The following is a 24,379-nucleotide window of genomic DNA, read 5'->3' as shown; positions in this document are numbered from 1 at the left end:
CACCTGCGTGGAGCTGCAGCACTGGATGGCGAGCGGGAGCACGGCTGCGGTGGGGATTTCCCCGGTAAAGACTGGGGAAAGGGATGGTGCAGCTTCTGGCTTCCTTCTGGTCCTACCAGCACCTCCATCTAATTGTGCTGCGCCAGCGTCAATGCAAGGTCTCTTTTCTTGCATGTGTTGGAGAGGAGCTGTCCTGGGGAGCAGCAGGACCGTTCCCGGATGGCAGGTAGGACCCAAATCATGTCTCGGGGGCTTGGTGGGTGAGCTGGGGGAGGTGAGGGGTTTCCTGGGGCCTGGCTGCCGGCACAGCGAGCGGCTGACCTCCCCCTCGGCCAAGTTGTTGCAACAGCGGGGAGGAAGGTCAGGTTCCCCGCAGGAGGGTGCAGGGGCTGACGTCAAAGGAAGCAGCTGGTGATTCATGGGTTCTTGGGAGCGCTGGTCTCTGGGGCCATAACTCATCCCAGAAATGTCATTTCATCCTTGAGTGTTATCGGCGCTGTGCCGTTGCCCACCGCTCCCAGCCCTGGCAGATAAACTGGCCTTTGGGGGAGGTACAGAGGCTGCCCCCCGCTCCCAGCCCCAGGCTCAGTGGCTTAATATACGTAATATTCAGCTTTATATACCCTGAAGGACAGGCTGTGTTAGTGCGGGGCTCTGTGGGGCAAAAGGGAGGGCTGTGCACCCTCCAAAACACTCTTGTCCGTGCGATGTGCATAAAGCATCCCTGGCGCGGCCCTGCCGTGCGTGGCCACCCCGGGTGCCCACCGGTCCCACGCACATTCACGCTGCCAGCGATGCCGGGAGGTCCCGCTCTGCCTGCGGGGGTTGGTCTCGTGCAGCGGGGCTTTAGCGTGCTGCCGCAGCGAAGGCTCTGCGGTGGGGTCCGGTTCCCCGGGGCAGGGACGGGCTGCCCCCGTTCTTGTGTCCGGTGTTAGCTCAGTTTGGGCTGAGCCTGCCTCCGGTTATCCCGGGATGGTTGTGCTGTGAGGTGGTGTCCATCATTATCCATTGTTATCCACCTTTATGTGTTGCTACCTGTCATAATTGATTGTTATCTGTTGTTATCCGCGGCTGATGATCCGCGCGGGGGCAGCCGTGCCGTGGACCCCAGGCCCACACGCAGCAGGGTCTGTCCCTGGCACGGGGGTCGCCCGCAAAGCACCGTACAAAGCACCGTACAGCGGGGAGGCCGTGCCTCTGTCTCCAGTCTCCTGCCCTCATCTTGTTTCGGGAGCTGGCTGTGCCCCCCGCGGCTGGACCGCGGCTGGGGGGCATCGTGCCAGCGCGGCGCCCGCCCCTGTGCGTGCATCTGCTCGCCCGACACCGGCAGATGCGTGAGGAGCCGGGTCTGGCCTTGGCCCCCGGGGCACTGCCGTAAGTGATGGCTCTTATCTCTCTGCTGACAAGCCAGCATCCTTCAGCGGGTGTATTTAAGGCCGAGCGCCCGGAGGGCCGGGCAGAGGAGCGCTAGCCGCAGAGACACCCGCCTGCAGCCCACGGCTCCTGCCTGACCAGGGAGATGCTGCCCGCGACGTTCAAGCTCTGCGCCGCCATCTCCTACCGGCACCTGCGCAACATGACTGGTGAGGGGCTGGGGGGCCGGGACACGGGGATGGGGGAGCCCCTCTCCACAGGCTCCCTGCGGTGGGCGGCGCCGGCAGGGTGGCCGGGGGTCTCTGTGGACGCTCTCCCCGTCCTGTGCTCTGCTGCCTTCTGGGTTTTGTCTTTTACTGCCTCCGCGACCCATTCTTGCCACCAGACCTATTTCTGGGGCCCGAGGGGGACGGCTGCGTGCCACTGCTGAACGTGGAGAGTAGCTATAGCTAATGCTCCTGCTGGCTGCGAGGATTTTGTTTTCTTGTACTCTGGTTCCTCTGGCCTTTCCTGGGCACCTGCACAATTGCTCCTCAGAGTTTTTATCTGCTCCTCACGTGCTGCGTGGCTCGAACCTGGAGCAAAGCCCAGGTTGTGTAGGACAGCTCCTGTCCCAGAGCCGTGCGATGGCAGTCAGCTGCAATCTGTGCCTGTGGGGGCTTCAGCGAGGGTAGCAGGTAAAAGGAGGCAAGCAGAGGCTTTTTCAATGTTGTATGTTTAAATTGCAAAAGAGCAAAGCCCAGCAAGCCTCCTGCAGCTGGCGAGTGACGCGCTTTTCTGCTCCCAGGTCTGAGAAGACAAGCTGCTGTCACCATCAGCCAGGAGCTGAGCAAGTTTGCCTGCCACGGCACGGGACCCAGCACGTGGATTAACCAGGTTCGGAGAAGAAGCTCCTTGCTCAGTAAGTGACCAGAAAATGGGGCGGGGGGCGTCTGGCCTTTTCTGCCGGGTGGTGACCGTCATGGGTCAGGGCTCGGGAGGGTGGTTGGAGGAAAACCCGCTCATGGGTCGCCTGCGCTTTTGCTATTAAACGGCGAAGGCAGGCAAGCGGTGGGAATTGAGTTTACTGCCCAGCCCCTGGGGACAGAGAAGTGTATTTGATGTAGATAAAGCTTAGCTGGTGTTACGATGTGTTAGCCAACCGTGCGACGTTCTTACACTCACCCCTGCTTTTGTCCGATCCCGCGCAGGCTCGAGGCTGGAGGAGAAGCCCTTCAGCGAGACGGAAATGTCCTACGTCAAGCAAGGAGAGGAAGCCCTCCAGAAATCCCTCGGCATCCTCGGCGACCAGGAGGGCTGGAAGACAGAGACAGTGGTGGTAGGTGCTCTGCTTTGCAGCAGAATGACACAATCCTCCTGTAAATACGCATGATACTGATTCTGCCTCCCCCTCGCCCAGGATAATGGAGACAAAGTGCTGAGCAAGGTGCTGCCGGACGTGGGCAAGGTGTTCCGACTCGAGGTGGTGGTGGACCAGCCCCTCGACGCAGTGTACAGCGAGCTGGTGGACAACATGGAGCAGATGGGAGACTGGAATCCCAATGTCAAAGAAATCAAGGTAGGACCCTTGTCTCAGCCAGGCGTTCACACCCACGTGCTGCTTTGTCTCGTGGCAGAAGGGCCAAAGACTCGCTTTGCCCATCGTGGCAGGAGCATGGGGGTTTCGCCACCCATTCTTTGGGAAATGAGAGGCCAGACTGCCTTGTCTGCGTCCTACCGTGGATGTAGAGCTTGTTCTGTGGTGCTCACGTTGCGACTGCGGCAGGAGTGAGTCTCTAACAGCTTGCCCATGGATGGGGGTTGTGCGTGTTACTTACTCTGTAGGGAATGCTCTTGCAAAATAGGGGGCCAGCTCTGTTGTTAAATTTGTTCTGTTACTGGAGAAGTTACACAGTACCCCACCGTGCAGGGATGAGCATTTTGCTATTCCACAGCTTGTCTGGAGTAAGAGAAACACCCTCCCTTTTCAGGTATTGAAAGCTAATGGTCTGTGGGCTGGCATGAAGCACATACTTGCAATCTTTATCGCTATAAGCACTGTTTTTGTAAGAGCGTGTATTTGAACACACAGTAATCAAAGCTAGCTTTTAGCTACGTCAGCAGTAAATACCTCAAATTAACATTTTAATGCTAATCGGTCCAGATTCTCCAGAAGATTGGAAAGGACACAGTGATCACCCACGAGAAGGCGGCCGCTACCCCCGGTAACATTGTCGGACCACGGGACTTCGTGAGCGTCCGGTGCTCTAAGAGACGCGGCTCCACCTGCGTCCTGGCCGGCATGTCCACAAAATACGGAGCTATGCCAGAGCAGGAAGGCTTTATAAGGTGATCAGCTGTTGTAGTCACTTACAGGGCATTTAGTGAGTCAGATTTACACACTAGCTTCTAGCATGGGCTCAGAGTAATTGGGTTTGTCGCAGTAGCAGGACCTGCACTTCCCCCCTCCCCGTGCGTCAGCGGGGCTGTAAGTCTGGGGCGAAGTCAGACGCTGCTAACGTGTGCGCGCCTGTCCTTGTACAGAGCTGAGAACGGCCCCACGTGTATGGTCCTGCGCCCGCTGCCCGGCTGTCCTTCGCAAACCAAGCTAACGTGGCTTCTCAGCATTGACCTGAAGGTAGGCTTTGCAGCAAACGCTTCAAGGTAGAAGCAGGACTTGCGCTTGAGGCAAGTTCCGCTCACGGGCTGTACCTGCTCCTCTCCAGGGCTGGCTGCCGAAGACCATCATCAACCAGGTCCTGGCCCAGACGCAGGTCGACTTTGCCAACCACCTTCGGGGGCGCCTGGCCCAGACGGCGGCCGGGAGCTGCTGACCAAGGACCTAGAGTTGGAAGGCTGTGTTCGGGGTAAAGCAGGGAATCTTGTAACAGGGAAAGGCAGACACCATTTAATTAGCGCAGGCTGTAATTAGCCAAGGGCTTTCGTGGTAGACACCACCAATTAATACATTATTTCAGTAAACAAGGCTTTATTCATTTATTTATTGAAACAAATTAGTTAGGGAGGGCGCAGGGGCCTGACTTGGGCCAGCACACGCTCATTGTGCAAATGCAGGACCAAAAATATGAGGTAGAAGTCCTGCATTTGTTCTGCTGAGTGTGTGCGGGCCCAGTCAGGCCCCTGCACCTCCCTAACTAATTCTTCTCAATAAATAAAGCTTTAATGAGTGGTGTCTGCTCTTAAAGGCCTTGGGTAATTAGTTATTAGGGAGGTCCCAGACACCTGCCTGGGAAGGCAGGAGAACCAGCACATGCTCAGTTGGACAAACAAGATTTATCCTCAAATTTTACTTCCCTCCTTCCCCCAAAACACAGATTTCATTCCCTTCTGGCCCCAGTGAAGCAACTCTAATTTATTTTTCCTATAGAGACACCCACAAAGTGTCAAATTATTTATTCATTCAAAGCTCTGCAATGATGATCATTGGCAGGAGGCCCTGGATAACTTGATCAACGGGGTGAGCAGAAGGAGCTCTTCAGCTTGAGAGATCGCTGAAGTGTAGCTATTTTGAGTTTAAATCTCACTCATAACAAGTTACCAGACAAAAACAAAAAAAAAACCAAACCAAAATTAAGAGTTAAAGCCTTTATTTTTCAACTGGTTTCCAGTTTGTGTGGAAAAAAAAAAAAATACAGTTTGGACAGAAGCCCAAATTTCAGTCTTACATGCAGTAGTCTTGTTACAACAGTCCTGGCTGGAAGCTGGTGTTTACAATTAGCCAAACACCGCCGAGCAGAAGCACCGGTGTTGCTTCCGCAAGCGTACGTAGGGCAGGTAGGTCCCACTGGCGCCTGCTCTCCCTGACAAGTGACTGTTACAACCCAGGTACAGCACATGAGGCGTTGCCGCACACAATACTCGCCTCCTCAGCTAGCTACACTGTAAAAGTTACTGAAGACTCCAAGAGATGCCCACAACTAGCACAATACATACCAGAACTGCATTCACTTAGACTCCAGCATAGTGGTAGCGTGTGAATCCTCAGCAGGTCACAAATATACAAAACGCCTGCCATCAAGAGCTGCGGTGGCTTCGGCTTGTTTGGGCGCTGGCTGATCGCTCGGAGTGATGCATGTTCCTCTACAATAAAAACCGGTTGACTGGATGCCCGCTGTGTCGTTTCTGTTAATGCTGCGCTGCCTACTTTATTTATGGCTCCCAGGGCGGACTTCGTCTTCCATCAACTTCTGTCTCCACGTGATAGAGCACATCTGCCAGCGTGTGTTCTACAACAGCACCCCAGCCCATGTCACTCATCTGCCAAGGGAATGAAGGACAGTTAGCTCGTGTCATGAAGTACAGGCTCAGGGCAAAGAGGGACTAGCCCTGTTGTGCAGCAGCGTTCCAGGACTGTTTCCCTCCTGAAAACATTAGTTTTGGGCAGGGGGAAGTTCCAAGTGTTTCCTTAAACAAGAATTCAGCCCTCTTACTGATACAAGAGGCCAACACAGGCAAGAACAGGGACTTCACAGTCTGTCAAGAGGAATAAGACAGCATCTACTATGTAGTTAAAATTTAGTTATTTTTTAGGCCATCTGTCCTTAAATATTTTAAAATACAATCCTTTTGGCTACACTACCCGAGTACAAAGACCAAAGAGGGCAGAGACAGGCTTGGTATAAGTCAACACCCACCACCGCCGCAAAGACAGACACCTTTTGTTTAAATACCATGAGGCTACCAGAAAGTGGGGGGTAAAAAGCTTCAGTTGCTACTTACCGGACGGTAAGTGATATCTCTAGGTGGATACTTGAAATATGGCCCAAAGTTTATAGAAACCTGTGGAAGACATTTGTGATGAGATCCAAAGAAAACTGGGCAAATTTCTTTAATCTTTAATCCACACCCCCTCCTACCCGAGTCCACCTGGACCCTGTGCAAGCCCGCATGGACAAACACCCTCGGCATGCAAGGGGGGTGTTTGTTCAGCGGTTTGATAAAGTCCCACCACAGCAGCATTGTTCCAGCGTCGCTTCACTAAAATAATTCCCAGCTTTCCTCTTCACTTGCTTGACACACGCCCAGAGCGCCCATACTCTATGCATTATTAAAACTACGATGGACTTTGAGACATCATTCCTAAGATATGTACTTACCGTGCAGCCTTTGTACAAAGAAATAGCGGGAAAATAAACCCCCTCAAAGATATCTTTAAAGGCAACTCCTTGGCTGGCACCATTCTTGAAGAATATTATCTGGAAAGAAAAATAAAACAGGTGGGTTTCCTTTTTTCCCCACTGATGTTAACTTCCACGACCTTACTGAGCACTACAAAGCAACCCTCCAGAGGCAGCTTAACCTATGCTCCCCTTTACCTGACGCCAGACAATTGCTTAAGTGACAGCAACAACATTTCAAGCAAAGGGCGCAGCTGGTTGGCTAAGTTCATTGTTGCATCCATAAAAGTGTTCTTGTTTTTGATGAGGAACTAATGCTCAGCCTCCCTTTGTGCTCATTAAATGCAAGCAATTAATACATACAACGAGCCAGTCTCGCCACTCTTCCTGAGGTTCTGCATCCTCCACCTACCAACGCTTAACTTACCTGGCTTCCAGGTGCTTGTTTTAGGCTCTTCTCTGCTTTGTCCACAAAGTCCTTCTCTTCAAAGTACAAGTAGCTTTTGAATTTAATCAGAGCCTGAAAATATTAGAAAACAACCACCTCAGAAGTAAGCCAGAAAAACTGCTACCTTTAGTGACATACTCCAGAACAGCAGACCTACAGGAGCCCTGCTCTGGGAGAGTACGCATGGACAGTGACTCACATATCTCAAATATTTGAGAGCCAGGAGGAGAAAAGATGATGAAACAAGGTATGGGCAATCTCGGTCAGTAGCCCATGCAGAGCCTTCCCTTGCAGAACCTCTGGGTGGTTCTGGGTATTTTGTTTTCTTGAGAGCAGCACTTTGGACCTCTCTGCTATGAGCCACAGCGGTACCCAGAGGTAGGATGGAAAGAATGCACTCAAAGGGGGCAAAAGTGAGGCTACAGCAACCCGTTTTCCACTTGTCCACCTAGACAACGCTTAATCCGGTAGTGAACCCCACACCTCACCTTATCTTTGTAAGTGTCAGGCAGCGATTTGGCGGTCTCGGTATCTTCTGGAAGACTGATGTAAAACCCCAGTACATCACCCTGTCCGTAGCCAGATGAATAGTGTTTCCCTATCGACTGGTGAAACTTTGTTCCCTTTTTGCTGCGCCAGGAGTAGCTGAACTTGTCGTATCCCAGAGGCGCCTGGAGGTTCCCTGTGGAAACCAGCGTTTCACCGTGAGCATAGGCAGCGTAGCAGGAGCACCTCTGTGTGTCCCGCTTCAGGCCTTGGAACAGCAACTGCATTCCACTAACAAATATGACTGCCATTAGTACAATTGCATTGACTACAGCGTTAAGGCAAGGCTAAGCATGCAACAGCATAAAGGATCCACCCATACTGCAGCCCTGCACAGATTAGATAGCCTGCAGAAAGAGGTTCCCCTTCAGAAAAGCAGTGAAGAAGCGGGCAAGCTGAACATGCCTTACCCTCCTTAGGTCTGAATTACTGGGGAAAGAAATACAGGAACCAGCTGGAATGCACTGCTAAGAAATATTTGGTAAAATTATTTACCTAGTGGCTGTGACCAGCCTAATCTGGCAGCTGTGTCTGGAGGCATCTCGTCCATGGATATTTCAAAGTACCACGCTCCTTTCCGCACTCCATGAGAGGCTCGTACCATGGAATAGCCCTTCTCGCCAATAACAGTCAGTCTGTCGTCAGAGATCTTTAGCTGAGGAGCTGCGGTAGATGAGAGGAAAGGAAACGAGCGGTTCACTTGCTATTTCTGATGTGCGGCGATGTCAAAAAGGCAAGCGAACACACAGAAGCGGATTTAACATTTGCACCTCTTAAAGCAATTAAGTCCGAAACTTCCATAACCGGCAGCGTGAGGTTACAGAAGACGGCCCCTCGTAAGAAGAGCTGGCTATACAACTTGCATATGATTAGCAAGCTTTGTACCTCGGTCGTGCAGCGCTAGGAGGACTCGTTCATACAGGCAGGCTCTGTAGAGGTCCCCAGGAATAGGCTTTCCTGCCCAACAGTCTAGCTCCAATTTTTCTGGGTCAGGTGCGTGGGGGTCAGGCTCAGCCAAGATGTAACGATATCCATCTTTATTAAAGGGGTGTTCCAAAGGATAACCGTGGGGTGGTAAGCGCTGAGCAGAAAACAACGGGTCACTGCGAAACACAAAAACTACAGGTTGGCATCTCACGGTGGCTGTGGTTCAGTCACAAGTCAACCCAGGACAACGTCTTACAGAGCTGTACCTGCGGCGCTCACGGCCTGCACGCCGCCTTGCTTCCAAGAGTCCGTGCGAAACGAGCATACGCTCACCTACAAAATGAGCCTATACTCAACTATTTCAAATAATTTCTAGCGTGGGACCCATCAATAACTTCACATGGTTATGGCACGATTCCCCATAAATCTACCAAGGGCAGACAGGCGGGAGGGCAGCTTACGGCATCAGAAGTAAAGCTGTCCCTGACTAGCGCGCAACACCTCGCTCTAGACGCTCGTCGCCGTGCCACCGCATCACCTTTCCTCTTACCTTCTGGTTTTCTTGGCTGTTCCTGTGGTCCCTCCGTCTTGCTGCTTGCGCTTCGCTCCCCGTCCCTTCCCACTGCCTCCTGCAGCAATTCCCCCTTAACACAGAAACCACGGCGTGTTACGCAGCAGATGATCAGAGAGAGCCCGTGAGCATGGAATCTCCACAAACAGAAAGGGGCAGAAGCGGCCAAATTAAAATCGGCTCATGAGCTCAGGTACCTTCTTCCACAGCTGCACGTGAAACAGGCTTCGCTGAAAATGAGCATAGCACAATCCAGAACTTTTACGTAGCTCACTAGTCAGCTTTTGAGACGCCTACATCTAGAGTGGAAGCCAAGTGAGATTTATCAATGAAAGGAGCTCAACTCAAGCTTTTAAGGTGGGAATTAATCTTTTCTGTCATCAAAAGATCTACAGACAGCGGCATTGGGATCCGGTTCAAAAGCATTATTGTTTCCTTTCATGGAGATTCCAGTCACAGTTCAAATTTATTTCTGCAAAAGTGGCAGAAAACCCAACCTGCAGCACAAACGATCTGATTTTAGGCAGTCATCATCCCAGTGACACGCTACGCTGGCAAAACACTCTGACACCGATAAGCAATAAGCACTTAACATTAAATTTCCATCTATAAAAGAAAATACACCTAAGTTGAGGGAAAATGAAAAGCAATAGAGGTGTTTCTCTTCAGTATCACCAAAATGAGTACTATGGTTGAACAGTGTGTGTCGTATTACGGCACCCATTTTTACTCATAAATAAAACTATAGTATAGGAAAAGCTACATGTCAAATGTTATCAAACTTGTATCAGTATAAGGTTTTAATACATCAAGTTGTATATTCATTTTGTCATTACACTATTTCAAAAAGAGATCACTTGATTTACAAGGAAAACTATAGAGTTTTCATGTACTGTAGATAAACACCTTTACAAACCGCACACTGTGTCATAATTCAAAAGCTGACTATGTTTTTAGTTATCAGCCTTCCCCTTACGGCGTAAGGGATTCAAACCATTGAAGGAATACCATATTCTGCACAAACATGACATGATCTCAACTGCACTTGCTAGTTTTAGTGCAGATAAACATTTAGGCTCTCCAGTTCGTCATTGCTCATCCACCTAAACCATCACGGTACCACACCAGCTCGCAGATTCAGATCGCTTGTTTAGGTATTAAGATTTAAAACCACAACAATATCAGGTCAAATCATACAAAGTAGAAATAAACATAAGTGAAAATAAAACTTTAAACCAGTCAAGTGGGGCAGAATATGATAATTAAAAGCTTCTAATTGCTAAAGATTAAAAATGGAAATTGCTGGTTTGTATTAAAGTACTATTGCAATCACATCAGGGCACGCTTTTGATTTTTAATTGACTTTAGCTTCTAAGGTAATTGGGCAAAAAAAGCTTTGCAAACAATAATACTTAAGTTTTAGAAGCTGAAACGTAAATATTCACCTCCCAAAGAGGCTCCACCTGTAAGAACAGAAGTGGCACCACATATTTGTCAATCCTCCAGAAATCAGATAAAAAACAACCAGTGCACAAAGCAGAGACAACGCAGCCTTAGATATCAGTAACCCGGGTTTTAAAAAGCCCCAAACACCTCCTGCCAGGCACCATTTGAATGTGTTTAATATAAAACGGCGTAGCCTTGGGCACAAAGACATCTCATCAGCAGTTAATATTACTACAGTAAGATTACTATAAGTAATCTCCACGAGTAGGCAAAGTTGTTAGCACAGCTGCCGTTCCGCAGAAAGGAATAACAGCAAAACGCAAGCAGCGATTATAAGGAATAAAGCAGTCTGTCCCCAACTACCTTCAAACCTCAGGGTGAGGGAAACATGAAATCTGAGTAATACAAGTAGGTAAATTAAAATCATTATGGAAGAAAGCTGACAAGCTCAGCTTCCTTGCAAGCACCTTGATTTAGCTGGCCGCCACGAAGAAATAAGTCGAACCTTCACAAGAAGGTACAATTCATCTATCCCTATAGAAAGGCACGCTAAGACTGGCCGAACACATTTTGAACATAAGAAGCAGAACCTCGGTTCACACAACAGGTTTAACCGTGGCGTCTCAACTGACGTATCTGCGCAGACACCCAGCTAAAGGGGTGGGCAAATCCAGCTTAGTCCCAAATACTGAAAAGCCACCTGATCAAAGAACTTGCCATTTAAGCTTCCGCTTGTGGATACTGCGTTGTTCTGTTTCTGGTTATCATATGCAGGACCAATATTGGCAAGATCCTGAAAGAGATAAAAAATCTGATGTATAGACTTGGCCAGACTTACCACGCAAAGCCTGAACACAGCACCCCCAGGTGCTGGAGTACTCCGGCACGTGGCGTGGCACAACCCAGGCTCACGGCATGGCTTGGCTCAGTTTTGCTCATTTAACTGAGCACAAGCCACCAGCAAACAGAACCCCCACCCCTTCCTCCCAGCTCCCCGGGGCACATTTTCCTTCCACCTCTCATTACATACTTGGTCGAGAAGGCCAAACTTGGGGTAATCTTCTTCTGGGTCTTTACTCCCTGGGTCCGGATGCTCTTTCACCAAGAACACATCTCTTTCTTTACACTAAAACAGCAGGAGTTCAGGTTACACAGGGTAAGATCATTTCAAGTTCATTAACAAGCGTTTAAATCATAGTGTTTACTACTAATACATAGTATGCATGTCAACTACATAATCACCATCAGAATCTTCACCGTTCAGCTCCAAGCCCAGACCTCAGCAAACTAGTGTCAGGCACCTGTACCACTCGCAGAAAATCCTCCACAAATTTCACCCCAAATACTTACCATAGTTTTAACAATATTGTTAGGCCAAGTCATTTTCCCAGGTCTCTGTCGCGTTGTCATACACTCCCAGTATTTATCAATAAATGGGATAATATCCTGAAAAAAAAATAAAACAAAACTGAGTCTTAGCAGTGCGGGTCTGACAGTCTTGCTGCCATTATTTGACTGCACTTGCTCTTCGCTGAAATCACAGCTTACATAAAACCGTGATGATTTTTGAAACAGCCATACCTTATCTTTTGAGAACATAGTTTTTGGGTGCTCATCTTGTGTCCTTGACTGCCACGTTAAGTTGGCCAGAGCACTAAGGCACATTTCCTTGAGATCTTAAAAACAAAAGTATACCAGAGCTAGAATTACACTTCATGGGGAAGATCAAACATACACCCACGTACACAGCGACTGCTAACCACACAGCATCCATGCTATCTTGAATAACAGTGAAGCCCTCAGAAGGTCTGTCCTAACTCAGCAGCCCTCACTAAACAGAAGATTTTCACCATCTTAGTAAGTTAGTAGCAAACCAGCAAAACGTTTTTAAAAAAGCCATATGTGCTCATGGTTAATACGGGATTTTCTGGTCATTTTTGAGAAGTTTCAGCAGAACCTTCCCACTGACTTTAGATAAAATGAAGCCTCTTGGATTATCCTGCACAAGATTTCAACAGACGTGCTTTTACACTTACTTGCTTGTTTTCTTAAGAAATACGTGTTCCCGCTGTGATGGCAAACGTTGCAATGGAAACTGTAGTTGGTCATAAAAGGCAGGCATGACCTGGAAGAGAGCACGCTGATTTGTAAGTTCTGGTGTACACCTCACTTACCACATCAGGTTAAGAAATTAATTATTCTTTACTCCATCAGGTTAAGAAATTAATTACTCCAGGTTAACAAATTAATTATTCTCTCTCTTTCTCCAAAACCAGAAACATTTTACAGGTTCAAGGATAATTTCATGAAATCAGGTTTATCATGGGCATCAGGAAAAGCCACAAAGCTCTTGAGAAAAATGTAAGCAAGCTAAGTGCCACCTTCTTGTTTTAGAGAAGTCTTGAAATTCATTCAGCAAAATAAGAGAGAACAACCCAGGAGCTCTGGACAAGGAGTCCATCTGAGTCAATTAGTTGTTACTGGAAGTCTAGAATACTCTTTAGGGGCAAAGTACAACCAAAAAAGTTATGTTTTAATAAGCCTAAGGTCAGTCCCGCGTAAGTTCTAGAAAGCAAGCTGAATTTACTTTTCCCTTACAGGAATATTTTACTTTTTGTTCACGCCAGTTGAGAGTGTCTGCTGAAGCCCCCTCTGCTTGTCAAATAACATTTACGGGCCTCTAAGGCACTGAGCCCAAGGGAGGCTCTGACAGCCCCGCAGTCAGGACAAAGATTGTTTAAAGTTGAAATGTACACACATAAACACTTCCTGCTGTGTTGGGTAAAGTTCGTTATGTACGTAACACACTGGTTTCCAAGTGCCCAAGGCCCAGGACGGGGTCCTTGGGAACTGACACCCTAAATACTTCCATTTTTGCTAACCCAAGTGCCATGCCCAGCATTACGCAGAGTTTACGTACGTGGTATCAATGCCAAAGGTGTCTGCTGTGAACCATTTGGTACAAATTCCACACTGCAGCTCTATCTCTCCAAGCTGCCGTCCGTTCTCTTCATCCACTGAGCCTGCCTGAGCATCCAAGACTTCAGAGTTGTCCCCAGCGGCCTCCTACAACCAGAGCAGATCAGCAAACTTGGACTGGCTTAAAGATTGACTGAATCAAACAGGAAAGAAGTTTTGTGCAGTAACTTGTCAAGGCAGAAGAATTTACAGGAAATACGTTTCTTTCCCCCTAATACACGGCCATGTCTTGAGTGAGCTGGAAGTGTTGTGCAGATTCAGACAGAACTTGTCAGATGGATGAAATTTATTTTCCAAAATAATTCTTTAAAGAACTAAAACTGGAGCTAGCAGGTTGGAAAGTCCTTTTCATCTGAACCACAGGAACATGTTTTGGTTTTGAGTAACTACCTCCTGCCTTCTACAACTTTGTCTTGCCCCTCACTTTGCAATCTTGGAAAACTGGGGATGCTGATTAGTCCTAACGCATCAAGCACTGCCAGAGATTTGTTTGTTAAGTAGAAACATTTGAGTTCTGAAAGCTAAAAAAAACCAACCTCCTTTATGAGGAAAGGCTGAGAGACCTGGGTTTGTTCAGCCTGGAGAAGAGAAGATTGAGGGGGATCTCATCAATGCTTATAAATATCCAAAGGGTGGGTGTCAGGAGGATGGGGCTGGACACTTTTCAGTGGTGCCCAACGCCAGGCCAAGGGGCCACGGGCACAAGCTGGAACACGGGAAGTTCCACCTGAACATGGGAAAAAACTCCTTTGCTGTGGGGGTGCCAGAGCAGGGGCACAGGCTGCCCAGAGAGGCTGTGGGGTCCCTTCCCTGGAGACATTCACCCCCTGCCTGGACGTGGCGCTGTGCCCCTGCTCTGGGTGTGCCTGCTCAAGCAGGGGGCTGGATGGGACGATCTCCAGAGATCCCTTCCAACCCCACCATTCTGTGATTTTATGAGAAAAAGAATTCTGTACTTGCCCTTTTTCTACACCATGTACAACCCACAGTTATCTTACACATTTGCATCTCCCCTGCCCTCTGTGTGAAGACACTAGATCGCTAGCAAATAACAATTCTTTGGCAGTGAGGAAAAAGACAAAACAAGATAAGGGAGAGGGCTAGCAGCTTGGCCAAGAGCCATCCCAAGGATAAGCCTCAACCTCAGCCTGCGATGTCCCACAAGGGGGAAGAACAACTTCCAAGCCCAGCATCCCTGGCTCTCACAGACCTGCAGACATCACCACACAGGCTGTTCTGCTGCAGGGACAAGTGAACTGTGGTGCTCAGCAGCAACAGTTGTGAAGGGTTTAGAGGAGAAACCGTACGAGGAGCGGCTGGAGTCCCTGGGTTTGTTCAGCTGGAGCAGAGGAGGCCGAGGGCAGCCTCATGGCGCTCTGCAGCTCCCTCCCGAGGGCAGGAGGAGGGGCAGGGCTGGTCTCTGCTCTCTGGTGACCAACGCCAGGGCCCGAGGGAATGGCAGGGAGATGTGCCAGGGGAGGGTTAGGCTGGGCATTAGGGAAAGGTTCTTCCCCCAGAGGGTGGTGGAGCCCTGGAACAGGCTCCCCAGGGAGGCATCACGGCACCAGCCTGGCAATATTCCAGAAGCACTTGGACAAGGCCCCCAGAGACACGGTGTGAATTTGGGTGTCCTGTGCAGGGACGGGAGTTGGCCTCGATGATCCTGCGGGTCCCTTCCAGCTCAGGACCTGCCGTGACTCCACGAAGGGTGGCGGGGCAGTGTCCTCACCACGGGGCTGCACCTTCAGCCCTGGCCGCTCCCGCACTCTCCGCCTGCCCCAGCTCGGCAGAACCCACCGCAGGCCGGGCTGCTCCCAGCGTGCCCCGGCTGCCCGCGGGCACCTACCAGGGGCTCCTTCCCGTTGGCAGACTCGGTGTCCAGCGCTGCGGTGACATCGGCCAGGGCGGCATCGCCCCTGCAGGGAGAGACGAGACCTGAGAGCGGCCCCCGGCAGCACGGCGGGGGGACCCGGCCACCCCCCGCCACCCCCGGGGCGACACGGCGGGGGGACCCGGCCACCCCCACGCCGGCACCACCAGGGCAGAGAGGCCACCCGGATCCCCAGGTCCCCCGAGGAGAGGGAGCGGGACGCCCCGAGGACCCCCCGGTGCCCTCACAGTGCCCTCAGGGGTGGCGGAGGGAGGAAAGCCCCCCACAGGGCCGCGGGGGGGGCCGGGACAGGGGCGGGGAGGGCCATACCCGGTGTCGGTGTCGGTGGCGCCCGGTTCGGGCGGGGCCGGGGGCTCCGCGGCGGGAGGGTCCGGGGGGGGCTCCGCGCCCTCGGCCGCGGGAGGGACGATCCCGGCCGCCGCTGCTGGCGCCGCCGCCGCTGCCGCCATTTTCCCCCGCCGGCCCTGCTCTCGCGAGGAGTCAGGCAGCGCGCGCCGCTCTCGCGAGACTTCCCTCTTCAAAGGGCAACAGTTCGCTGTGGGGCCCACCCCGAGCCGGCGGCCGAGCAGCGCCACCTGCCGGCGACCGCTGTGAAGGACAGGGTCTAGGTGGGGGGGAGCCGTGGCGTCACCCTGCTCGGCCGTGACGTCACCCAGCTCGGCCGTGACGATACCCGGCCAAAGCCTGGAAAGCAGCTGCTGGGCTGACTTGGGGGTGGACAGCCCCCACGTCCCCGCTGGGAACGGGTCCCCGGTGCCCGGCGGGGGGGGTAAGGATGCCGCCCGCAGCGCCCGTGGGCTCCTCTCTGACACCGGGGCCCCACGCCGGGGGGGTCCCGCGTGAAGCTGTAGCACGTTCCCCCCGCGGAAAGGAGGAGGGTCGCCTCGCCAGCTGCCGCTTTGCGAAACCCTCCCGCTGGGGGGGGGGCCGGCCGAAGCCGGGGACCACCCCCCCAGCTTGGCCCCCCACACCTCCGGGACCGGGCGCGGCTGTGCGGGGGGCTGGCGCGGAGACCTGAGCCCCCACGGCCGCCCCCGCTCGCTCTGCAGCGCGAAAGGCTCATGGCAGAGGGGCTCCCCCGCCGCATCCCCCTGCCTGGCCCAGCAGTACCCCAGCCCCAGCCGCATCGGGCTCCCCCTCGGGGGGGTCCTCGGGGAAGATCCACCCGAGGCCGGTGCCGGTGCCGTTCCCCTGCGCTGCCCGGCTGGATGCGACCACCCCCCCGCCACCGCCCCCAGCGGTACGAGCCCCGTTGTCCGGCCCTGCACCCCCTGCCCTCTCCCCGGGTCCTGCTCCGGACGGCGCCGGGAGAAGGGGACACAAAGCGGGGGCCCAAGCCCCTGCCTGGACCGGGCTGGGGGAGTGACGGCGGCGGTGCCCAGGGGTACCCCAGGTCCCGGTCCCTTCTCCAAGGAGCAGGACAGGATTGCTGGGAGTGGGGGGTGCTGGGGCTACTCGTCCCCAGGGGTCCCACGCGCCGGGCAGTGCGGGGTGCTGGGGACAGCAGTGTCCCCGCACAGCGAGGGGGTGGCCGCTCCCCGCTTTCCCGGCAGGGCAGGGCCGGAGAGAGCTGGTGGTGGGGACGAGCCCTGGAGGGATGGATGGAGAGAGGAACGGGCAGCAGGAGAAGAGATAGGGAGAAGGAGGGAAGAGGCAGGGGTGGATAGGGCTGGAGACATGGAGGAAAGGAGGGGGAGAAGGACGGAGGGAGAAGGGGAGGAACGGGGGAGATGGAAATGGGGAGGGATGGGGGGGGAGATGCAGTGTGCAGGAGAGGGAGGATGGAGATAGGGACGGAGGGAGGGATGGAGCCGGGGCCGGAGGGATGGGAAGAGGGACGGGGAGAAGGGGGGGGGCCGGAGGGGGCCGGGGCGGCAGGGAGGGGGCTGCCGGGGCCGCCCGGGGCGGTGCTCGGGGACGCTGTACAAATAGGGCAGCCGCGGGCGGCCCCTGCAACCATGCGGGTCCCGCTGCGCTCCGCGCCCGCGCTGCTGCTCTGCGCCCTCGCCCTGCTCCGCCTGGGCTGCGCCCCGACCCGCGCCCCGACCCGCGCCCCCACCCGCGCCCCCACCCGCGCCGCGCCCCGCGCCCCGCCGCGCTGCCCCCCGCTGATGCTACAGCTGCTCCGCGCCCCTCCCGCCCCGCTCCGCGCCGCCGCCGCCGCTGCCCTCAGCCTCTCCCCGCACGGTGAGTGGGGCCACGGCCCCGAGCATCCCTGTCCTGGGACCCGCACCATCCCCGAGCATCCCTGTCTCTGGGACCCACACTGTCCCTGGGACCCGCACCATCCCCGAGCATCCCTGTCTCTGGGACCCACACTGTCCCTGGGACCCGCACCATTCCCGAGCATCCCTGTCTCTGGGACCCACACTGTCCCTGGGACCCGCACCATCCCCGAGCATCCCTGTCCCTAGGACCCTCATTGTCCCCTGGGACCTGCACCATCCCCGAGCATCCCTGTCCCTGGGACCCACACTGTTCCCAGGACCCTCACTGCCCCCGAGCTTCCCTGTCCTAGGACCCGCACCATCCCCGAGCATCCCTGTCCAGGGACCCGCACCATCCCCGAGCATCCCTGTCCCTGGGACCCACACTGTCCCTGGGACCCGCACCATCCCCGAGCATCCCTGTCCCTAGGACCCACACTGTCCCTGGGACCCGCACCATCCCCGAGCATCCCTGTCCCTGGGACCCACACTGTCCCTGGGACCTGCACCATCCCCGAGCATCCCTGTCCCTGGGACCCTCACTGCCCCCGAGCTTCCCTGTCCTAGGACCCGCACCATCCCTGAGCATCCCTGTCCAGGGACCCGTACAGTCCCCAGGCATCCCCTTCCCTGGGACCAGCACTGTCTAGTGCTCTCACTGGCTCTGGGGGTGCAGGGTGGAGCTGGCTGCTCTCTCCCAACCCTCAGGCTCCCGTGGCAGGGACTGTGCCCCGTCAGCATGCAAGGTCATAGTCCCCTCTGGCGCTGGCAGTCCCTGGCAAAGCTGGCGGTCCCATCACCGTGCCCCTTGGGTTTCAGGCTCCCTGCAGAACGGCTCCCGCTGGGCGCTCTCCTTCGACATGTCCTCCCTCTCCAGCAGCCAGGAGGTGAATCTGGCCGAGCTCCGTGTCCGCCTGCCCGGTCTCTCTCCATCCCGCGATGTCTCCCTGGACATCTACCACAGCCAGCGGCGGAGGTGCCGGGCCGGCGGGACCTGTGCCCACCAGCTCTTCCTAGGCACTGTGGCTGGCAGCCCCTCTTCCACCCAGGCCTCCTGGAAAGTCTTTGAGGTCACCAGCCTGCTCCGGTCCTGGCTCCACCAAGCTGTGGCCCCTGGGCACCGCGGTCCCATGGGAAGGGAGCGGTGGGAGACAAGCGGGTTGGCCACTGCCACGACACACTTGCCCACCTCAAGTGACACTGGACACGGGGAGCCTGCCCTGCCCCAGGATGTGATGGACAGAGTCCTGCTGCTCATCTTCTCCAGGGACAAGTCTCCGGGAGACCACAGCCTCATCAGGACAGCAGAGACCTCCAAACACGTCATGCGTGACAGCGACTCCCAGGGCATGGGGACCCGCCGGCATCGCAGGAACAGGAAGGAGAAGCAAAGGATCAAAGTGAGCGATGCTGCCACTGCCATCCCTGGGGAGGAGGGCAGGTCCTTGTGCAGGAGGGTGGACATGATGGTGGATTTCGAGCAGACAGGCTGGGGCAGCTGGATCGTCTACCCCAAAAAATACAATGCCTACCGGTGCGAAGGGCAGTGTCCGTCGCCTGTGGACGAGACCTTCAAGCCTACCAACCATGCCTACATACAGGTAAGAGGGGGTTGCTGCCTCCGCTCTCCCCGCGCACCCCCAGTCCCACCGGCCCGTGGCAGGGGGTGATGCTTTGCCCTTCCTGTGTCTCCCCACAGAGTTTGCTGCAGCTCTACAAGCCCAACCAGGTGCCCTGCCCCGCCTGCTCCCCGATCAGGATGAGTCCCCTGTCCATGCTCTACTATGAGAAGGGCGAAATTGTCGTCCGCCACCACGAGGACATGATCATCGAGGAGTGCGGCTGCAACTGAGGCCAGCTCATCCCCTGCCGGGAAGGGGAGCATCTCTGCCCAGAAACTGGCCCTGAGGACTGGCCGCCTAACCCACGACCAACGCGCAGACCGGGGTGTCGCTGAGCCCCTGCCACCTCCGAATCCTGTGTGCCCACGCGTTGGCGAAGCTCTGGCTGTGCCAGGGGAGAAGGAGTGGGGTGCCCAGGCGTTAGCGGCTCTGCAGCGCTGTGTGGCCACAGTAAACGGACGGATCCGGGCTACGCGTGGGGAAGGCCATCGGGCACCTCGCTGCAGCACTGAGGTGGTGGGAGCCTCACGGCTGCATTTAGCCACGAGTTGTGGTGCTGGTGGCTGCTGTGCGCCGGGGCAGCCAAGGGCTGGTGCTGCTCCACAGGGGCCGGAGCCAGGGCGGGGGGCTGGAGCCGTGGCAGCATCACTCCCTGCCCCAACACACTGCGCATGGCAATGCTCCTTTTGCCCACGACAGGTATCGCTGGTAGCCTCGGGCTCTCGGCAGGACGCTGCAGCACTGGTGTTCACCCACACTGAGCATCTGCACCATCGGGATTTTCAATCTGCCCCAGGGTTTAGGCATTTCTCTTAAGAGTTCTATTATATTTCTATAAAACTCTATCAGATTTCTATTAGAATTAAGCCAAGTTAATGTGTTAGCCCAGTGTCCAGAGCCCCCACCCAGCAGCTCCACGTGGGCAGCAGCAGGCAGGGGTTCATCTCAGCCTGCTCCTGCCCTGAGCTGCGGGGCTGAGCACAGCCCTGGGAGGGATGGCTGGCTGGCAGCAGGCAGCAAGGCAGCGGCCTCCATCGATACACTCCTCACCCAGGACTACGCAGGGAATGATGCAAAGGACCTGGAGCTCCCTCATCCCTCTCGAAAGCATCATCCATTCACCAAGAGCCAGAGAGGGTTTGCACAGGCAAGTGAGGTGCCCTGGAAATAAGGCAGCCCCAAGGTCGGTCTCGGTGGATCTGAGCCCCACCAGCCCTCCTACCTGCCCTGAACATCTCAGCTCATGTGCTGCTTTCCTCTGTAAAACGACAGCTTTGCTCAAAGTTTTTCCACCACTCGCTGGATGACGTGGTAGTGAAAGGGTCGTGGTTGTATAATTTGTCAATAAATTATATATATTTAAAAAGCCTGGTAGATTCTGCTGATTTCCACAGTCCATTTTTGCTGTTGAATGATCTTTCAGGGTGCAATTTCCTCCAGGTCTCTGTGCATCTGCTGCACCCAGAGGCTCTCCCTGCCCCGGGATCACCTCTGGCCACAGCTTGCTCCGTTACTGCCCAGCAAAACCAGCAATGCCGGGCAGCAGCAGCCAGAGCGAGGGGGCTGCTGCCGTGACTTGCTAGAGCAAGGGGGTCTCCTGAAATGGTGCAAAAGGTGCTCAGCAGCTCCGTGAATGGGAAAGTTGGTGTGAGATAATGAAGAAGCTGCTCCCTCCCTGATGGGGGGTTGCTCAAGAGCAAGAAGGGAAGCACCTGCAGGCATTGAAGAGGGCTGAGGGGATTTTCCACCTTTATTTACCCCTTGGAGATAAAGGGAAGGTCCATGTTCTCTAATAGCAATGAATTTTAAGCCATGCTTGTGCAGGAGGCTCTCTTCAGGTCACCCACCCAGGGGGGCGATGGGGCTGGGAGCCGGAGCAGGAGAGCTCCGGCCCCAGACAACGCTTGGGGTCTCAATGCCCAGGGTCTCAAGTGCCCCTGGGGATGACTCTACCCCACTGTGTGCCAGCCCTGGGGGGACACGCTCTTCCTGGGGCAGCAAGGGTCAGTCCATGGGTTTGGCTGAACTCACCCCATTGCAGCCTCGGCCGTGGGTCTTGGGCTCCCCCAGGCTTACGTCTGCCCCCTCCCACAGCTGTGGATGGGGACACAGCACACACGTGGGGTCCCACTGCCAGCCCCTGGCTACAGCCAGCATGGTGGAGGGGACAAGTGGGACCACAAGCGTTGGGGCTGGCAGCGGGTGGCCCAGGTGGCCGTGGGGGACAGGGCCATCCCATCCCTCCCCTCCTGGGACCAGCAGTCCCGACTCCACATCCCTGGGCCAGCCTGATTATCCCCAATCCACATCCCAGCCGGCGGATAAACAAAGCGTGTCTGGTTCCCCCCTCCTGCGCAGACCCTCCCCTGGGCCGCTTACATATTCCGACAGCATTTCACACTGGGACCATCCCGTCATTAGAGGGTCATTTGCAGGAGCTGTCAAGGGTGGGCGAGGGAGGCGTGGGGCTAACCCCTGGCAGGAGGCAGATGCGCACAGAAATCTGGCAATCTGGGCTCTTAAAATTAAATTTTTTTTTGCTTCTTCCCCCACAGGTTTGCTAATCCCTCTCAGAAACTGTTGTCACACCAGCAGTGAAACCGGGAGGTTTCACTCTCCCACAGTCACCTGGTCCAAGTCGCCCCCCCCCCCAAGACCCCCCCTTGTCCTCCCCAGCCCCCTGCATCCATCAGCCTTGCTGGAAGCTGTATCTTTGCGACCTCTGCCCCTCCATCAAGCCTGTTTGAAATCCAACGGTGGGTTCAAAAGTTGTCGTGGGGCAGGAGGAGGCAGGCAGACGTTCCCTGGGAAGAGCCAGGTGGAAAAATAAAGGCTGAGATTCCAGGGCTGTAAGGAAAACATCAAAGCGCGGATGGTGACAATAAAGCTGCACTGCCATGCTTAGGCAAGGTATCTGCTAGTGAGTCCGGCTTTGCGAGGCTTGGGCTGTGAGCAGAGACCTAATCTCTGAGCAGAGGGAGCTCTGCCGCCTGGCCCTTCTCCTGCCCCAATACACATCAGCTGTGACAGAGGGAGCCCAGACACGCAGGACAATAAAGCGGGGGGGACAGCTCCAGCCTTGCCACGGGCGTCCTGCCCAGCATGGGCTGCGGGCATCACCAGGCCCTGCGTTCAGCACCTTTCCAAGGGACCGGCACGACCCTTCGGCATCCCGGGGCCAGAGGCTGCTGAGGCAGGGACACTGCCCGGGCGGTGGGTCAGCAGGAACGGGACACAGAGGCTTTCACCCCACTCCCGCTGCACGGACAGGGAATGGTCTGGCCGGAGCACACAGCCAGACCCTGCCTGTGTCTCCCCACTCAGAGATGCTCTCGTGAGCCTCACCTGGGCAGAAGGGATGGGTTTTTGCACCAGCCTCTCAGTGGGAGTTTTGTGGCAGAGCAGAAACCCTACAGCAGCAGAGCATCTCGCTGCCCTCCCAAAGCAGTTGGGGAGCTGGCAGGGTCTCTGCTTTTGAAAAGGACTGGCTTGGCTTTAGCATCCTTACACATTGGCATGGGAAGGATGGAGCCTTCCCAATGCAAGGAAGGTTTTCTGGCAGGAAAAGCGCCCTGGCTGTAATGGGAGCACTGCCTACCGATGCTGCAAGACTTGGATGCAAGCAGTGAGCACTCGGGGGGCACTGGAGCGTGGGGCAGCCGCAGTCCAGCTGGGCTTAGGATGGGGACCTGCGACCCTACCTGCCTCCCAGCTTCCCTCCGCCGTGTGCGGGGCCGGACCCTGCAGCCTGCACGCTCCCTCCCGAATGCAAGCAAGAGCAGCGTCTGTGCACTGCGCTGAACACGGAGGGGCTGCTGGCGACGGCAGCGAGTCGCAGCCCACCTGCCTGCGGGTGAGCTGCTGCGCGCGCCTCGGGAGGAGCAGCAGGCGGTCGGGGAGGGAAGATAGGCACGGTTTACTTTGGACGCACTAGGAAAGAGTGAGTGAGAGCAAACAGACCGACAGGCTTATCAAAGGCCCAGGGTAATATTTGTACAAACGGTGGATTAAGGCACTGGCTGGGTCAGGCAAGTATTGTTCATCCCGTGACCAGGACACAGAGCAGGACGCAGGCACTCTGGGCGCGCTGCTCTGCCCTGCTCAAGGCAAAAAGGGGCAGGGATAGAAAATGCAATGACAAAGCCAACACTTGTCCCTCGGACCTCCCCGGAGCATCCCAGATGTGCGAGGCAGCCACCCACGGCTGCCTCCCCTCCTGCTGTGCACGCAAGGGCAGCCACGCAGCAGCCTGCGCTCGCCTGGGGGCTCAGCCTGCGGCAAAAGCAGCTCCTCAGCCTGTCAGTGCAAGTGCCACGCAAGGAACAAACCCTGGTCAAGCAGGGGTCTGCCCTGGAAACACTGAGCTGCTCCCTACATGGCTTAGGCAAGCTTGGAGCGCTAGAAACATGAATGCATGCAGGGGATGGATCCAAAACCGCCTGGCTGAAGGATGCAGCACTGGCTGGGGATGTAAGGGAGGGAGAGGAACTGCAAAGGACCGGAGCAGGGGATGCTAAGATTGCCCAGTCCCACACCACGGACAGAGAAGTTCAAGGCACGAGCTTGGGACAAACTGCACCAGAGCAGATGCACACAAGTGCCATGTCGCTGCATCACACGTTCACAGCTTTGGTAGTGACTCGCTGATCAGCCCATGGCCCCAGGGCCCCACACCGGGAAACCAGCAGGAGCCCTGACCTTCCCGGACCCCCCCTCGCACCTGGCCGGGTGCTTCACAGGGTGCTCTCCCTCTCTCCAAATTATTGGCTATGAATCGCTGTCGGAGGCACCTGGCGCTTTGATGCTCCCCCCAGATCTACATAAGCACGCAGATACCGATGCAAAGCTGTCACTGGCATGAACAAAATACTTAACACTTAAACACTTGTTACCCTCTAGTATGGGGGTGGGAGGGAACAGAATTTAAAAGCATTGCTTGCAATAGCTGACACTGCAAAAAAACCCATGCAGTCACCTTCATGCCAACATAAAAACCCAACACCACGAGGCTCCCGTCGACATTCAGGCCACCGCAGGACAGAAACTCACAGCAAAAAAAAGCAGCAAGGCTGAAATCAGCTTGTTTCAGCCCAGAGAGCTGCCTGGAGGCACAGCCCTTAGAGCTCAGGACGGCACCACGGCAGGGGGAACCCCGAGAGGGGCCCAGGACAGCGCTGCCGCCCGGGTCAGCCGGGGTCACGAGCACCACGTCCCCCACCGGAGCCTCACCCCCGGGTAACGCAGCGGGACG

At 55.2% G+C, this 24,379-nt stretch overlaps 3 protein-coding genes across 4 annotated transcripts; 2 read left to right on the top strand and 1 right to left on the bottom strand.

The window, feature by feature from the left end:
• Positions 1-978: 978 nt before the first annotated feature.
• STAR (steroidogenic acute regulatory protein) lies at positions 979-5,479 on the top strand. The gene is made up of 7 exons (XM_064472898.1): positions 979-1,583; positions 2,162-2,275; positions 2,565-2,692; positions 2,774-2,932; positions 3,518-3,702; positions 3,898-3,991; positions 4,080-5,479. Exons 1-7 carry the CDS (start codon positions 1,520-1,522, stop codon positions 4,185-4,187), a joined length of 852 nt encoding a protein of 283 aa, XP_064328968.1. The 5' UTR covers positions 979-1,519; the 3' UTR covers positions 4,188-5,479.
• Positions 4,945-15,777, bottom strand: ASH2L (ASH2 like, histone lysine methyltransferase complex subunit). Of its 2 annotated transcripts, XM_064472893.1 has the most exons (17): positions 15,609-15,777; positions 15,255-15,324; positions 13,350-13,495; positions 12,466-12,554; positions 12,011-12,105; positions 11,780-11,875; positions 11,460-11,555; positions 11,147-11,222; positions 10,429-10,446; positions 8,963-9,056; positions 8,371-8,588; positions 7,981-8,148; positions 7,428-7,621; positions 6,919-7,011; positions 6,471-6,569; positions 6,094-6,153; positions 4,945-5,631 (listed from the first exon to the last, which is right to left on the bottom strand). In XM_064472893.1, exons 1-17 carry the CDS (start codon positions 15,746-15,748, stop codon positions 5,524-5,526), a joined length of 1,860 nt encoding a protein of 619 aa, XP_064328963.1. In that variant the 5' UTR covers positions 15,749-15,777; the 3' UTR covers positions 4,945-5,523. The 2 variants fall into 2 exon arrangements, with proteins under 2 accessions (XP_064328963.1, XP_064328964.1); XM_064472894.1 differs by lacking the exon at positions 10,429-10,446.
• Positions 15,778-17,257: 1,480 nt separating this feature from the next.
• On the top strand, positions 17,258-20,458 carry NODAL (nodal growth differentiation factor). The gene is made up of 3 exons (XM_064472589.1): positions 17,258-17,486; positions 18,326-19,107; positions 19,206-20,458. Exons 1-3 carry the CDS (start codon positions 17,258-17,260, stop codon positions 19,356-19,358), a joined length of 1,164 nt encoding a protein of 387 aa, XP_064328659.1. The 3' UTR covers positions 19,359-20,458.
• The last annotated feature ends 3,921 nt before the right edge of the window (positions 20,459-24,379 follow it).

This window comes from Phalacrocorax carbo, chromosome 24, assembly GCF_963921805.1.
Source record: "Phalacrocorax carbo chromosome 24, bPhaCar2.1, whole genome shotgun sequence".
Lineage (NCBI taxonomy): Eukaryota > Metazoa > Chordata > Aves > Suliformes > Phalacrocoracidae > Phalacrocorax > Phalacrocorax carbo.
Note: the sequence above shows the minus strand (reverse complement) of the source record. Positions and strands in the feature narration are given on the sequence as shown.